Genomic DNA, 16,672 nt, shown 5'->3' on the forward strand with positions numbered 1-16,672 from the left:
CCTGAAGACCACAATTTCATGATGACATCTGTGACGAAATAATATCGGTTTTCTCCAGCATGCATTGCAATGGGGATGTGGGTGCAGTTCCCGTGGTGCATTGCGCTATATACGCGATAACCCAATCCGTTATTGGGTAAATAATGGAGGTGGGATCGATATACGCTTATTGTGTAACTATGGGAACTAGACCAACAAACGCTACCCGCAATGAGGAAATTTCCATAATATCTAATCTATTAGCATTCCAGAGATTGCGCACTCGCTATTTTTATGGGTATTGTTCGCGATTTCAGAGCAGACCTCATTTTGTGGATTCCAATTTCGTTTATGAAACTCCTTCTGCAGCAGACGTATTCCAATTGGACCACTATCTGTTTCTGCTTTTGATCAGCGTTGACATCTGCTTATAAAAACTTAACGTTATTAGGAGCACCGTTGGAGTTGATAGAGGTAGATGAGGAAAAAATTTCTGAAGAGGTTTCTAAGATTTTGCTTTCTGCAAATTAAATTAAGAAGGGAAGGTGGCTCAGATTAAGAAATGAACTTGATGATCGGTAGAAGGGATGGCCACAAGGTCAGGGGAATAAATTACGATTTTTTAAATCTTAAAAATATATAAAAAATCGTTTTAAAAATGGGAGAAATATGATTGGAATAGAGAAAGAAAGAATATAGTTAAAAGTAATGAAAATGTAGAAAAAGTGATAAATAAAAAAAAATATGGAAAACTGGGGGGAAATTTTTCAAAATTTAGATAAGAAATTTGTAAAATATGAAAAATACAAATTGAAAAAAAAATTTTTTTTTTTACTTATTTAATAATCGGCAATAAAATTTTGGAAAAACGATTTGTCAATTGTCTCACTCATTGTTAAAGGGGGGAACTGCAACGTTGGGGTGATTAAACAAAGGGAAAAAAAAAACTAAATTAGGGAAAGGAATAAAAATAATAAATTTAAATTTTAAAAGAAAAGTGGGGAAAATGAAATAAGCATAACCGTATTTGAAAAAAAAAATTGGAAAGAAAAACAGTAAAGAAAATTGGAATAAGAAAAATAAAAAATTGAAGAATAATAAAATGTAAATTGAAAGAAAGAGTAACCAAAGAAAGTGAAAAAAAAATTAGAACAAAATAAGGGAAGAACAGATTTTGAATGGGAAAGAAATAAGACGATTAGGAACGTCTCTAATAAAATAAGAATAAAAAAAAAAGGCGAAAAAAAAAGAGAAAAAATTCCCATGATAGAATGAAAGGGAAATAGGAGTGTCCAGAGGAGATAAAATATTTGTGAAAATATGCAGCCGTAGTGTTGCCCCCCCCCCCATTATCGACGTGCGTCTGAACTTGATGTTTTTACGGGCGGATTGAAAGCAATCCTCTGTTTCATGGAGTCGTCCCAATGGTACGCTGTCATCAGCGCATCCGTACTTCCTTCCCACTCTTCAGCGAGGATGCTCTCTCTCTCTCTCTCTCTCTCTCTCTCTCTCTCTCTCTCTCTCTCTCTCGTAGCATTTGAGAGAAAAAGTAGCCTCCATTGGAATATAGCGTCCGGATGGGAGCATTCGTCATCAATCAAGCCGGCCCTCTTCGGCTTTTTGGGTTCAAGCTCCGTAGAGGAGCAATACCAAGAGTGTCGTTGTCACAATAACGGAATATCGATTTCCCTTGTGCTGACAATAGCAGTGGGGGGAACCACCCACTATACAGCGAGGCCAGCGAAATGAGCTGTTGTTCGCGAACGAAATTCAGTGACGGATTCCTCTGTTTGGGAGTCTCTGGGTTAAAATTTCCCCCTTGGCGACTCGCTGCTATTTGTCTAGCAGACAGTGACGGCAAAAAAAAGTCCCCCGTCCTCCCACTTGTAGGAGGGAAAACGGACATTTATCTTCCCTCGTGTCTCTTTATGCCAAATCTGCTGTCAGAATTTATTTCCATCTCTATATTCGAAGTTGGCGACTCTTTTTTTTTTCTTGCGCGTGCACCTACTCGGTCCGTTGAGCGTATTTGTTGACATTCATCTGCACGACAGAGATGGACACAATTCGAGCGAGTTTATCGTAACAGCTCCCACCCGATCTGAATATTATCCGCGATCGAGAGGACAAGCCTTCATTAATCTAACTTCCGCCTCATTCTTTGGCTAACTGAGGGGGGGATTGAACATTCGCAGATGTATTCGACACAAAACAGCGGGACTCGGGTTTCCTCCCATCATTAGCAAACTCAGAAATCTCTAACTGCGATTGTTACATTTTCATAAAAGTCCTTTTTAAGACCAACGATTTAAGGAGACTTTTAGATTGTTAAAATATTGAATTACAGACTTCGATTGGTGGAGACATCGCTTAATAAGCCATTTTCTTATGATTCTCTGAAACATTCGTTCCTGGAAACGTTGTATTGAATTTCTGTTTAACGATTGTACTCTTAAAAGATGAAATTCTAGATACCTTCGAGAGATTATCAAAACTTGATGAGAAATGTATATGCAATGTTTATTTGTTCCAAAGAACTGTGTAGGTGGCTTAGATTTTGACTCGAACTTCTTTTTAATGTTGCAAGGTCCACCTCTGCAACAAAAGATTTGAAATTTTGGAACCTATTAATTAGCAGGATTTCTTTGCTCAAAACATTGCGAAGTAACGTATTTTACAGCAGCGATATATCGGTACTTCATGGCTTTGATCACCTTGTCATAAGATCTAAAAAATAACCAACCGATATTCATAAAATCCGATCTCTGTAACGATAAAAATTAAGGCCGAAATGACTCCCAAAAACTGTCGATGCAATCACTGACCTTGTTCCTGTTCAAGGTCGTTTTGCGTGACCTTGAACGGAATCAAGGTCACTAAAGGACAAAGGTGAGGAATGAGTTTCCTATACAGTGCTTGAATTTTGGCTTTTAGTGACCTTGATTCCATTCATGGTCACTAAATGTCCCTGAATGGAAATCCGTCTGTGTCCTTTAGTGACTTTGAATGGAATCAAGGTCACTAAAGGACACAAAGATGAAGAATGAGTTTCCTATGCAGTACTCCATTTTATTTTCTGTTTATCGAATTGACCTTGATCGCATTAAGTGTTTTTCGCGTGACCTTGAAGATTCAAGGTCACAGAAAGAAAGCTCCACTGTTCTGTATAGTGTGATGTTTGTATAATAATAAGCAACAGCCACACAAAACGGTGTATAAACATTTACTTGATCACATCTGTACATAAAAGATGCTCATCAATTAACCTTCTTTTGCAGCATGCATTTACATTTGTAAAAAGGGGACAGAGCGACATCGAACACATTCTGATTGCAGAGAATAAAACTTATTTCATCGTGTGACTAGCCAGTTGGACTTTATTTGGATAGGAACCATGTGATATGTATTTTTAAAACTGCAGACACACATCTCAAATTATCTTAATCGCTAATTTAATTGTTATTGAAATCAGGGACTTAATTGGAGGAGGGGGGATGATTGCCAACTTATATTGATACATCGCTTGGAACTAATGATTCAATAAGAATCAGAAGTCATGTCGGAAAAGCTGTCCTTAATCCCTTTGTGACTTACCTCCATCCATTTTTGTACAGTCCATCGAGTATTTGGAAGACATCTTTAGCTACCTATTTCTGGCTCGAGCCACTGCTGTACTCACGCGACATTCTGAAACTAAAATCTATTTGCTTCCCGACTATTAATTTGCGATTTTTATTAATTAACTCCGTTCACTTGTTAGCGGAAAGGAACTGGGTGGTTACGTTACAGGCACTCATTGTTGTGCAGTTGCCAAGGTAACGACCAATTAGTTCTAACGAGAGATGCCTTTTCACAGCGGCTCCCTTACCCCCCCCCCCTCAATTTGGTGCTGCGCACTCTCTATGCAACAAAATAGCCTCGCCCACTGTTATAAATATTCGCGATCTGACATTTTGGATTCGGATTTACAACTTGGGTTTTTCATCCATTAATAAAAAGGTTTTTAATTTTTTTTAAGTAATTAATGCTAGTTTAAGTGGTAATCAGAACTGAATATTTTAGAAATCATCCATCATCTGAGCAGAAATGCATGCTCAGTTCATTTTAATGTCCCAAGATCGTATTTATACCACACGCATAACCACTTATTTTTCCATCTTCTAAATGAGCTTTTTAAATCCGGATATTGGCTGTTGCTAAGCAACGACGTTACCTTTTAAAGCTGCTTTATTGTTGCAGTAGATTGACAACGTAACGGCCGCGCAACAATGATCTTCGCTATTGTTACGTAATAATGATTCAGAGTTATTGTTGCATCATTGTGACGTAATAATCGGTTAATCGCGTTATTAACACCACTTTATTTTTGGTAAAGTTTTTATATCAGAAATGATTTTTCGCGTGCTGAGGTGTTTTAAAGAGTTGACTTGCAGCACCATCGGAGAGTGTAGTCTCTATATTAAAAGAATTTTTACCTGGACTGGAAATGACGTCATCGAAATGTGTCTCGGCGTATTTAAACGTCATATTTAAGACTTTTAAGAAATATTGCTACTGTCCCATAGATAAAAACTTTACTAGTTTCCATTAATCAGACTAGAGAAAAGTGGATGAATGGATAAATATCCACATTCATCATCATCCTTTTTTTGCTATTAAACGTACTGCTTTTGTGATTCTGGAGTTAGAAATTGAGCAAATAAACGTCCAAGCAGTCACGGTCTATTCTTAACCGGTACAGTTAAAGTGGAGAAAAGGAAGAAAAGAAAAAAAAAATGGAATTAGTGACACGAATACTACAAACACACGTGAGTACACTGTCGAGATTAGAGACAGAACTTTTCTTCTTTAGTGTATTCTGCGTAGTTTGCTAGGATGGTAGATATTGACTGCCCTACCACAGAAATCTTAACACATTGGTTATAATAATGGTCACAGAACACCCACATTTTAATTAAAAATTTCCACTAAAGCTCTAATATGTGATCCAACGTACTTAATACCATTGTTACTATAACAGGTAAAGGCTTTACTTCAGTGGTTGATGGTTGCTAGGCAGCGCTCGCAAGAGCCCCGGGTTTTGATGTTTAACAATAGCTTTTTTTTTTTTCTTTTTCTCTCTATTCTAATAATTAGGCTGCCGTAGAAGGGCGATAGATGAGAGCAGGGTCTGTAAGGAGCCGGCGAGCATCTTTGTATCAGTGGATGGTAGTTAAGGACTGTAACTACACTAAGTGGGAAAAATATTGATCGCATTAAGGATTGTTTTTTTTAATTAAAAGCTCTACTGTCTCTTCAACTATTACTTAACAGAATAAAATCACAGCGAGTTTTTTTTTTTTTTTTTTATATAAAATAGTCAAACTAACTAACAAATTGGCGTTGAGAATAAATTGAACCTTTCTTTCGTTCTTTTTTTGGAAACAAGCTGCTTTTTTTTTTTATCGATTTACATATTAGGAAAATTGCGTTTTTTAAATATAACACGTACAAACATGTTCATACGAAAAAAGTAACTGTGAAAGGGTAGAGACAGGAAAAAAAAATGGTTTTGCGCAGGAAAAAATGCACATTCTAAAATGTCTGGTACTTAATATATAGATTTGTGTGTATGCATATTTATATATATTCGGGTGGAAAAAGAGTACGAAATGTGCTTATTTGGTATTCGGAACAGACGAACAACCACCAATTACTTTACACCGCCGCGGTCCATCCACAAAAAACTGCCAATAGTTCTAAAATGAAATGTCCTTTTTCGCCGTTAGGTGGCAGTAGCATCTCCATTGTTATGGCACCAACGTATCGCCGAAGTGGAATTTTCCGAGTCCCTTAAGTTAGCGAAGGGATGCTGCTGAGACGCGTGGTCCGCCCGCTCTTCGATATGCGGCAACGAGAGGAGACTAGACGTGCTGTGACTGGGTTGAAAGTTCGAGGCGTTGTCCTGCTGGGAGCAGTTCGAGGAACGGGGTTTGTCCTGGGGGCTGCCCAAGTTGATGATGATGTTTTTGTACACGGCACTTCCGGAGGTGTCGTCACTTCCGGTGCTCGCACTTTCTTCCACGATGGACGAACTCGCTTCTATCAGGCTGTCCTGGCTCACGTTCGTCGACACTTTCTGGTGCTGTTCGCTCCTCGCATCGGCGCTGGTGGCAGCGGCAGAAGCAGCGTCCGTCCTGTCGGAGGGAACGGCCTCGACGGTAGCGCAGACCCGCTGCAACTTGTTGTACTGGGCGCGCTTGCCCAACAGGCCCAGGGCCTTCGATCGCTTCATCTCCTGGAGCGAGATCGTGTCGCCATCTTCCTCCTCGGCACGCCTGAAGCTCGTGTCGGCCATCTTGTACTCGACCTCCACGCGATCGCTGAACACGTCGTCGTCCGCCAGCCTCCCTCCTCCGTGACGCGCGCGCCTCTCCGAGATCCTGTAATTAGGACCGTTTGGCTCGTCAAAGGCGTAGTTGACGGAGGCGTGGTTGCTTCCGCACACCGAGTAATGGCGGTACTTTTCGCCACTTCCGAAAAGGGGGTGGTAGCAAGAGGTCCCGACGAGTCGGGGCGAAACGCGCGGTTCCTCCTCCTCCGGGGTTAAGCTGGACATCATCGTCTCCGATCGCACTATCCGACGACGTAGCGTCGGCAGCAGGCTCTCCAGCAGGTCGTAGCTCGTCTGGCACGCGGCTTCCTCTGTCCGGCGAGGTCCCTTCAGGTTGGCGATCCCCGGTATCTCGTCCGCTTCGCTTCCGTAGGCCTGTTTCAACATGCCCACCAGACGACGCTTTTCGTGGCAGCCGGGACTGTCTTCTCCGCTCGAGGTGCTCTTCTGAGGGGGGAGGTCGGGCATCTGAAACGAGTCGCTGCGTCGAAGTCTCGTTCTCCTGTCCAGCGCTTCGGCTGCCCTCACCGCTCGGATGTGCTGGGCCACGTTCGCCGCGATTTTGTCTTGTTTGTTGATGCGGAAGCGTTCGAAGATGTTCATGCTGTGACGTCTGTGGTCCTTCTTGCCGTGCTTGTGGACGACGTCGAGCGAGTGGTTCCTGGAAGGAAGAAAAAGAAAGTTAGTTTCTATGGCAACGAAGGGGTGCGGGTTGATTTTTTTTCGATACTCAAAAAAAGGAGACGCGCACTCAGTTGGAAACATTCGCTCGCGCTCAAAACAGCACGAACGCTCAGTGAGCGAAAAGCATGTGTACAGGGGGTGCAAAAAAAAGTAACCGAAGTTGTTTAGGGCACGCACGACTACTCATTAGCGGAGCTGCGGGTGTGAGAAAAATTTTCAGAAAAGTGACGAGGCACGTGCATCGTGAAACAGCATCCTTGAGGGTCTGCTCGCATCCCGAGGCATTCATTAAGATGCATTCCGACATTAATTAGGAAACGGGGCGGAAATTTCAGGAGTGGGGAGTTGGTTTCCCCCCCAAGGGGCCTTAATGTTGCTTAATTATCACATGTGTGGGGAAAAGGGGGGGAATCTGTTTTTAGAGCCTAGAATTCCTCCCTCGAAAACCAAAACATCCCCCCCCCCAAAAAAAACCTTTCACTTTCTCCTTGAGGAGAACAGAACAAAGTGAGCGTGGGATTAATTATCAGGGGCAGTAACGCAACAGGACAGGCTTACTACAAATGACCGCATCCGGCGCTAGGGTAGACGACCCATCGCACCCGAACCTTCGCAAATGGGACTGCCAGAAGCGGCCTTTAGCGCGTTCCATTCACGGTCCCTTCGCCACTGTTTGTCCATGATAAACGCGCGCACGTTAGAGAGCGATAAGGACGTAGGTCGTAACTCATCGGTGTACCCTCCCCCACCCCATCCGCCATCCTGCCCTCTTCCTTTATCCCGGTATCGAAAACACCATTTGTTACGGTTCGTTCTACCGCCTCCCGCGCGCGCGCGCGAGAGGAGGTAGAACAAACAACATCAAAGCAGAAAGTCCCGGATGAAAGGAATAAAACTCGTATTTAAGACCCCCCTCCCCGCCATCCTCAGAGAGGAAACCGGAGAAAAGGCTTGCTCGTGCGAACTACTTCTCAAATATAAACGACAAAAATGTACGCGGAGATGCACTTGAGCCTCATAGCCTTAGTTACCTCACAAAAAAAGAGATCGCGTTTACTTAATCAGACTTGACGATGCTTCGAAATATCCATCGTCAAAGCTTTCCCATCATGCACTTCAGTGGTGCCTGGTGGAGCCGATAACTATATATATGGTCTGTATTGTTACCGAACATGTTTACCTGTTCACTGTTTACCAAACAGTCTATTGTTTATTTACGTAACACTGACTAACGACGTTACCCCGATTAATCGCGACGCACTCGGCCCTACAAACTGTTGATTTCAATCGACTTCGCGGCTTCGGTACATAGTTATGATTCTCCACCAGTCGTGCTCCCATCATGCATTGCGACGATGATTGTTGGTTCCACTGTTTACCCACGAAGAGTCTGCTGGTCCTGTTTGAGAATAATCTGCCAATTATGCAAATAACTAGGGCTGTCTTTATTTGTTTACATTTAGCTAATATAAACGTTGTTTATATTAGGATAAATAAACGGTTTGTTTTTACAAAAAAATTCACTTTTCTTTAACTATTTTATGATTGCAATAAAACAACGAGCGATGCCGAAAAGTCTGAATAATTCCAAAGGACACCCGAAGGACGACAGCCTTCGCGAGCGTTCCGTATGGCGTCTGCGTGTCATATCTTCGCGAACCCGTTCGGAGTCCCGCAGAAACTCTTCTGCCTCATATTTCACGGCTGTCACGGGAAGTCAAAAGCGGAAAGGCGGATCGCTTTCGGGTATAAAAACATTTCGCGAGAAAGTTTACCGGTTTCCGATTGCCGCAGCCAAAAGAACGCTGTCCGGGCGTGATGGACGAAGTGGATGGACAAGACGCGACACGCCGTGCGCTTCGCCGAACCCAGAAATTCTGTTCCTGTCAAAACCGATGGACGGGATACAAACACGTGCCGAAAGTGAGATCTCCCCTCGCGCCACTTGTTGAACGAATCGGGCTCAAAAGGCCATTTCGCGAAGGTCGCACGCCTCCCGAGACGTGTTCGGAATACGAAGAACGTATGCTAAGTCGGATTGACTTGTCTCGCTCAAGCGCTTCAGTAACCTCACCAACGCTGCCGATTTACGGCAGTAACAAAGATAGCTCTCGAGGTATCGGGGTGTCTTTTCTCACGTTTTTATCTAACTTTGCCTTTCGAGGGCCCCGGTGGAAATACTGATGAAAGTCTTTGGTATTTATTCGACGAAAGGAAACGGGCGGTCTGTATCCAGCAGTCACGGTGGATGGTAAAAATATCTCAACTTTACGTATAACATTTCAAATAGTAACCCACCAAGTTTCCGAATTTTTCATCCAGCAAACAGAAGATCGACCTCACAAGCCACGCAATTTACAAACATATACGTACAAGGAGCAATATGGTCTTAGTGGCCGATGCCCATAAAACCCTACAACAACCACCACCAAGTTTCATGCAGTTTCAATAACGTCTTTTTCATTCTCGAAGTCAACAAAGTAGTGTGAGTGAAATTCGATTGACAAAATCACCAAGTCAACCAAGGTTTTGAGGAAAAAAAGACTAAAGCCAAAAGCAATTCATGAGGATATGAACTGGGGTCGATGCCACTTCCTCTTCCATGGTAAAGAAGTAGGCAGAGGAATTTAAACGAGGGAGGGAAATCCTATATGATGACCACACACATTAGAAGACCCGTAACGTCCATCGTTCCAGAAGTTGACGACAGTGTGAATGCACTCCTCGAGGCCCATAACAAAACTGTGTTCGCAGCTGGAATCAACGCATTGCAACATCGGTGGGAAAAGTCCCCTTTGGAGTCGATGGACTCCAAAGGGAACAATGTTGAAAAGTAACGTGTTACCAGCCTCCTCAATTAAGCTCTTCATGCTCAGGCCACTCACTTTTTGAACGCCCCTCATAGTTCGTTGTAGCCTGCATATATTTAAACCTTGGAGGAAATGCGTGGTTACAAAGCATATCATTTTTCAGGCGGCTTTTTTTTTTTTTTTTTGGCTTCCATTAATGGATCCATATATTTTCTCGACCAAATGAATACGCAGACTAACATCTATTGACATTCGATATCAATTGTGATGGGTAAATATTTCGAAGAGATTCCGTGATTTCTTTAACACACTGTCTGTCTTTGGAGGAAAGAAGTAATAAAATCACAGAGATGGGTCCGTCTATTGACCAGTAGTTTATGGAACTGTGAGTGATGATCATCCTACAGAGAACTAGCTGTATGTTTGCAATAATCCAAATAAATCATTCCCGAAAAAATCTTGGAGAGGAAAAGGACAAATGAAAGCTTTATCTCCATCAGAAATTCTTATAGGGGACATTGTCAATTTGTGATGTCATCTCTCCACGTTCTCAGTCCATCCTTTCATTCATCAAACTCGATTCTGCCATCAGGTTCTCTTTAGTACACAGCGCAGAGACGTGCTTCGGGATGAAAATTACCGGCTAACAGAATGGGGACAGCAAATGTAAAATAAATAAAAATAATGCAATACGAAGACAGCTTGCTATTGCAACATGATTTGTCTTTAATGGGATGGGTTTTATTCACGTTATTTTGGGATTAAATCATTTCATTTCTAGGGATGGCTTATCGAAATGTATTCAGATACTTTCAAAGAAAGTACAAAACTAAAAGGAGATGGAATAAGTACGGGAAGAATGGTTTTACTCAAGGAATCAGCTGAAATTTGCATAGAATTAATTATGCGTTTACAGAGCGACATGCTTTTAAATCCTTGGGATTGAACGAAGAAACGCGCTTCGGAACAACTCCGCGAAATCAGTGAAGATACGCGAGGTAAGTTGTCTTAAAGGGACTGATGTACAACTGCCAAATTAGAGTCGCTTCTTTTTCTCCAAAATGACATTACTGAAAAGCGAGAGAGATTTTTGCCATCTAACACCTAATCTTTGTTATTAAAATGTTTGAGATGGGCGAGTGACCGTCTTACATACATTTCAGCGTGTTTTGTGGCTGCCATCTGACAGTCAGTTGTACAGCTAGAAACAACCGCAATGATATTTGAACTTAGATCGTTTGGGTTGTGAAATGGTTAATTTGAATGTTAAAGTGGAAGGGATACCGGATATATCCTCTTTGGTATTCATTTCACTCGAATTAGCGAGGCTTAAATCGCCCAACTTTAATTTTATGCTTATTTGAAGACTGTTTTTAAAATATCAGATATTTGTAACACTAAGTTTTACATTGGACCAATTTTTTATATTTGGACGAATCACTGGCCCAAAATAGCACCGGTGCAATTTGGAAAACTTATTTGTCCTCTACAAAAAACCAATTGTAAGGAATGATGCGTAATATGGCTAAAGAATCACAAAAAATACACCTTTTGCAGTTGGGGTCAATGATTTGATCACAGGTGTTCCTAGGCAATGAATAAATACTGTACACTTTGCTGCGGATTTTTATTCGATCAAGTCATGTGGAAAATGGGTGATTCTTCTTATTTTAAGAAAGGTTTTATTTTTGGAGCACGTTTAGCAGGAGCCAAAATTGAGAAAATCACTGGTGCGTTGAAAGCAACCATTTCAAAAGTATAGAACGAGAAGAAGACGAAATGCGGCAGAAAGTTGGCACTTCAAGAACGAGATCGCAGGAATTTAAAGCGAATTGTGAATCAGAACAGAAAGTCCAGTGTGCAGAATGACTGAAAAATCTGTGACAGTCGTGTTCCTATACGAAGGCCACTGCCTTCTGTAAAAAATCGAAAGATTCGACTGGAGTGGTGCCGCCAAAACAAAGACTGGCCTGTGGAACATTGGAAAAAAGATTATTTGGTCTGATGTGGTGAGATCATGAGGAGTTTCGATTTACGCTGTTGTGTGCGCCACACATTAACCCTTCATGGTAGGGTTAAAGGGCAGCGTGAACCTCATGAACCAATCCTCCAGACTGACTCGTGTCCATCACTCAAGAGGCTGGAGATGACATCATGGTATACGGTATGTTCTGTTGGTACCGTTTGGGTCTACTCATACGGTGAGAAGGTCGTGTTGGCTCCAGTGAATCTTTGTCGTGTAGGACTAACTATCTCACAGTGCTTCCTTTTTACCTGGATTACGATGATTCATTCCTTCAAGATGACAACGTAACTGTCTACCACGTACAAAAATTGTACTTGAATGGTTCGAGGAACATTCCCAAGATTTCTAACATTTACACTGTCCGCATAATGCGTCGACTCTATTTGAGAATGTTTCAGATACGTTGGAAAGGGCAGTTTTACTCAAAGAATCCTCAGAGCAGAATGGTCAAATCTGTATTTCTTCAGACCACGGATTCACTGTCCTCCTCAAACCGGGTGGAACAGGCCTGAATTCGAATTCCGTCAACGACGCGGAGAACTTTTTCACAAAGTAGCTGAGGTAGTAGGACTCAGGCGAGGGTAGCGTGGCTTTTTCTCCCCGAAACTCGACGCTTTCGTCTATCAAACAGCAAAATTGACCACCGAACACGCGCAATTTACAGACACAAATTGATACTGCGCGATATGGCCTAAGTTGCTGATACACCTAAAACCCAACAACTCCTCTCACCTCTGTTGTTCTATTGCATCTTCAACTACAGATGAAACAGACTTGCTAGCATCCTATTTTAGTTCTGTCTCTTGTAGTGACGATTTGGTAAACTACCTCATGTCATACCCAATACATTCCACTCAAAGCTTCGCGTGGTCTTCCATCAAAAGGATGTGAGAAGATTACTGAACAATCTTGAGGCCAAGAAGTGTCCGAGTACTAAGGTAATTTTTTCCACTTGTTCTCAAAAGCTGTACTCCAGGGTTTGTTCCTGTTTTGTCTTCTTTTTCCACTCCCTTATATCACTGATGTTTTAATAACGTCTGCATGAAAATTTCGTTAATTTAGTGAAGTTAGTTAATTTCCCTCCTAAAACTGTCCTGCCTTATCTCTTACAAGAAAAGTCCACTGCTCCCGTGTTCACCTTTGATATCAATCAAACTTTGAGGCAAGAACACATCTCTATTCGGTTATTGCCCTTACTTCTAATCATTCTTGCTTAATTAAGCCCGTCACAAAGATTTCTTACTCAGCATCAAGAAAACTGGGTTTTAATTTTCGCGTTCGGCGTTACTTTTCTTCTAGACAAATCTCAAATGGCTCTACCACGGAATGCTGTTTCTAAATTTGGTGCAGTAGTTCTGTCGATGATGCCAGGAAACTGACCAAAGACAACATGCAATTATAAATACAATAGACTGACACCTGATAGTCTTAGTTGCTTTGGCACACCTAACTGAACTACCAGCATCTTAAATTCCTGGATTCTATCCGAAAGATATGACAGTCAGGATAATTAATGATCCCTCATTTATAAACTCGCCCCACTCCCTATCTCACGCACACCATCAGTATCTACTGAATACATGCCTTTTCTAGAGATTCCCATGAGGACTTTTCATTCCAATTAGTATTTATAATTCCTCCACTCCACTGTCTTCCAAACCAGTCCGAACAGCATCCTCAACCAGTCAACATCTATTCACGGCCCAACTGCAAACTCACAGAATCAACTTTTAACTTCCCTATTTATCCTTCTACTTCTATTTTTTGTAACATCCCTCTATGCATTACCTAAAAATTAAAATGTCCAGAAATTCAAGTCCATTGCCAACAAGTATCTTCTGTCTTCTCAATCTTGAAACCACATCCGATACAAAAATAGGTACAACACGTTCCAAGAAATTTCTGGTTTCGGGTACCTTTTGAAGAATATCCTTCAAACCCAAATAAATAACTTATTCTTGGCAGAATAAGTCGAAATAATCACGGTAAATGAATTTTTTGCTTATGCAACCTTTCAAAGTTAGTGAAGGTTGCAGCCTGAGCCCATGTACATAAGAGTACATAGAGGGTCCAGTCACAGAATATGCGCCTTTCGCAGCATGCACAGCAGCCAGCCGCCGCAAGAGGGACTCAATAAGTCCGCAGAAGGTTGCTACAGGTATCTGTGACCATACAGACTGCAGTTCATCCCGGAGTTCCTGTAGATTCCTTGGTGGAAGATCTATCTGTCTGATGTGTCGATTGAGGTGGTCCCATTTCGTCTTCTTCTCATTGTATACTTTTGAAATGGTTGCTTTCAACACACCAGTGATTTTCTCATATTTTGGCTCCTGCTAAACGTGCTCCAAAAATAAAACCTTTCTTAAAATAAGAAGAATCACCCGTCTTCCAAATGACTTGATCGAATAAAAATCCCCTGTAAAGCGTACAGTATTTATTCATTGCCAAGGAACAACTGCAAAAGGTGTATTTTTTTCTGATTCTTTAGCCATGTTACGCACGACTCCTTACAATTAGTTTTTTGTAGAGAACAAATAAGTTTTCCAAATTGCACCGGTGCTATTTTGGGCCAGTGATTCGTCCAAATATAAAAAATTGGTCCATTGTAAAACTTTATGTTACAAATATCTGATATTTTAAAAACAGTCTTCAAATAAGCATAAAATTAAAGTTGGGCGATTTAAGCCTCGCTAATTCGAGTGAAATGAATACCAAAGAGGATATATCCGGTATCCCTTCCACTTTAACATTCAAATTAATCATTTCACAACCCAAACGATCTAAGTTCAAATATCATTGCGGTTGCTACTAGCTGTACAACTGACTGTCAGATGGCAGCCACAAAACACGCTGAAATGTATGTAAGACGGTCACTCGCCCATCTCAAACATTTTAATAACAAAGATTAGGTGTTAGATGGCAAAAATCTCTCTCGCTTTTCAGTAATGTCATTTTGGAGAAAAAGAAGCGACTCTAATTTGGCAGTTGTACATCAGTCCCTTTAAGACAACTTACCTCGCGTATCTTCACTGATTTCGCGGAGTTGTTCCGAAGCGCGTTTCTTCGTTCAATCCCAAGGATTTAAAAGCATGTCGCTCTGTAAACGCATAATTAATTCTATGCAAATTTCAGCTGATTCCTTGAGTAAAACCATTCTTCCCGTACTTATTCCATCTCCTTTTAGTTTTGTACTTTCTTTGAAAGTATCTGAATACATTTCGATAAGCCATCCCTAGAAATGAAATGATTTAATCCCAAAATAACGTGAATAAAACCCATCCCATTAAAGACAAATCATGGTTCAATAGCAAGCGGTCTTCGCATTGCATTATTTTTATTTTTTTTACATTTACTGTCCCCATTCTGTTATCGGTGATTTTCATCCCGAAACACGTACGCCTCTGTGCTGTCTACTAAAGAGAACCTGATGGCAGAATTGAGTTTGATGAATGAATGAATGAATGGATTGAGAACGTGGAGAGATGACATCACAAATTGACAATGTCCCCTATAAGAATTTCTGATGGAGATAAAGCTTTCATTTGTCCTTTTTCTCTCCAAGAAATTTGCGGGAATGATTATTTGGCTTATTGCAAACACACAGCTAGTTCTCTGTAGGATGATCATCACTCACAGTTCCATAAACTACTGATCAATAGACGGACCCATCTCTGTGATAAATGACTTCTTCCCTCCACAGACAGTCTGTTAAAGAAATCACGGAATGTCTTCGAAATATTTACCCATCATCACAATTGATAAGAAGGAAAGGGATGAATCAGATTGGTCCACTGGATATTGATGGTTGAACTGTTGAGGATCCTGCTCAGGTGGCTAACAAACTAAACGAGTATTTTGCATCTACATTAACACATGGGGAGTTATTCAGGAAGGGGAATGCCAGAGGCGAAGTAAACTCTGGCAGCGAGGTAGATGATTTTGTAATGACCGAGAGGAAAGTGGAGGAGAAATTGTTGAAGATAAACATAAAAGGCACCCAGGGGTGGATGGAATCTATCCAGTTATATTAAAGGAGGCAGCAAATCCTTAGCCATAATTATGAGAGCTTCTTTGAACTCAGGGCAGGTACCCATAGACTGGAGATGTGCAAATGTGACCCCAATTCACGAAGGAGGATCAAAGGCTGACACAAGTAATTATAGACTTGTGAGTTTAAATTCTGTTCAAGGAAAATTAATGCAGTCACTGGTTAAAGAAGCACTGTAGAATCATCTAGACAAGACTTCAGTTATAGCTCAGACACAGCATGGGTTTGTTAAGGGGAAGTCTTGTCTGACTAATTTGATTGGATACTATGATGTAGTCAAAAGGAACTGGATGCAAAGAATAACTTTGATATCATATATTTAGATCTTAGAAAAGCCTTTGATACTGTTGCACATGGAAGACTGCTGCACAAATTGGAGTAGTGTGGAATTGGAGGCAAATTGCTGCTATGGATAAAGGGATGGTTGAGTGGGAGAAGACAGAGAGTGGTAATCAATGGACACTGCTCTTCGTAGACTAATGTTATTAGTGGAGTCCCTCAGGGTTCAGTGTTGGGTCCATTGTTGTTTTCTGTATTCATAAATGATACTGATGATGGTATATCAAGCTTAATGTCCAAGTTTGCAGACGATACAAAGGTTGGCAGGGTAGTTAAGGACACTACTGACGCTGTGCTTCTGGGCTGAGAGGTGGCAAATGAAGTTTAACATTGACTAATGTAAAGTACTACACATGGGAAACAGCAACCCCAGAGCAACATATGAACTCTGTGGTACTACAATGACAGTGGTA

At 41.4% G+C, this 16,672-nt stretch overlaps 1 protein-coding gene across 2 annotated transcripts in view; it reads right to left on the reverse strand.

Moving 5' to 3' along the window:
• Positions 1 to 5,370: 5,370 nt before the first annotated feature.
• Positions 5,371 to 16,672, reverse strand: part of LOC150091463 (metabotropic glutamate receptor 5-like) — a 151,368-nt gene continuing 140,066 nt past the window's right edge. For both annotated transcript variants that reach the window (XM_090375674.1, XM_090375666.1), the window contains exon 9: positions 5,371 to 7,013. In XM_090375674.1, the coding sequence (XP_090231800.1) occupies positions 5,744 to 7,013 (1,270 nt within the window). In that variant the 3' untranslated portion in view covers positions 5,371 to 5,743. The remainder of the gene's footprint in view (positions 7,014 to 16,672) is intronic.

This window comes from Mastigoproctus giganteus, chromosome 1 (assembly GCF_048544385.1).
Source record: "Mastigoproctus giganteus isolate SK-2022 chromosome 1, ASM4854438v1, whole genome shotgun sequence".
In the NCBI taxonomy this organism is placed as follows: Eukaryota; Metazoa; Arthropoda; class Arachnida; order Uropygi; family Thelyphonidae; genus Mastigoproctus; species Mastigoproctus giganteus.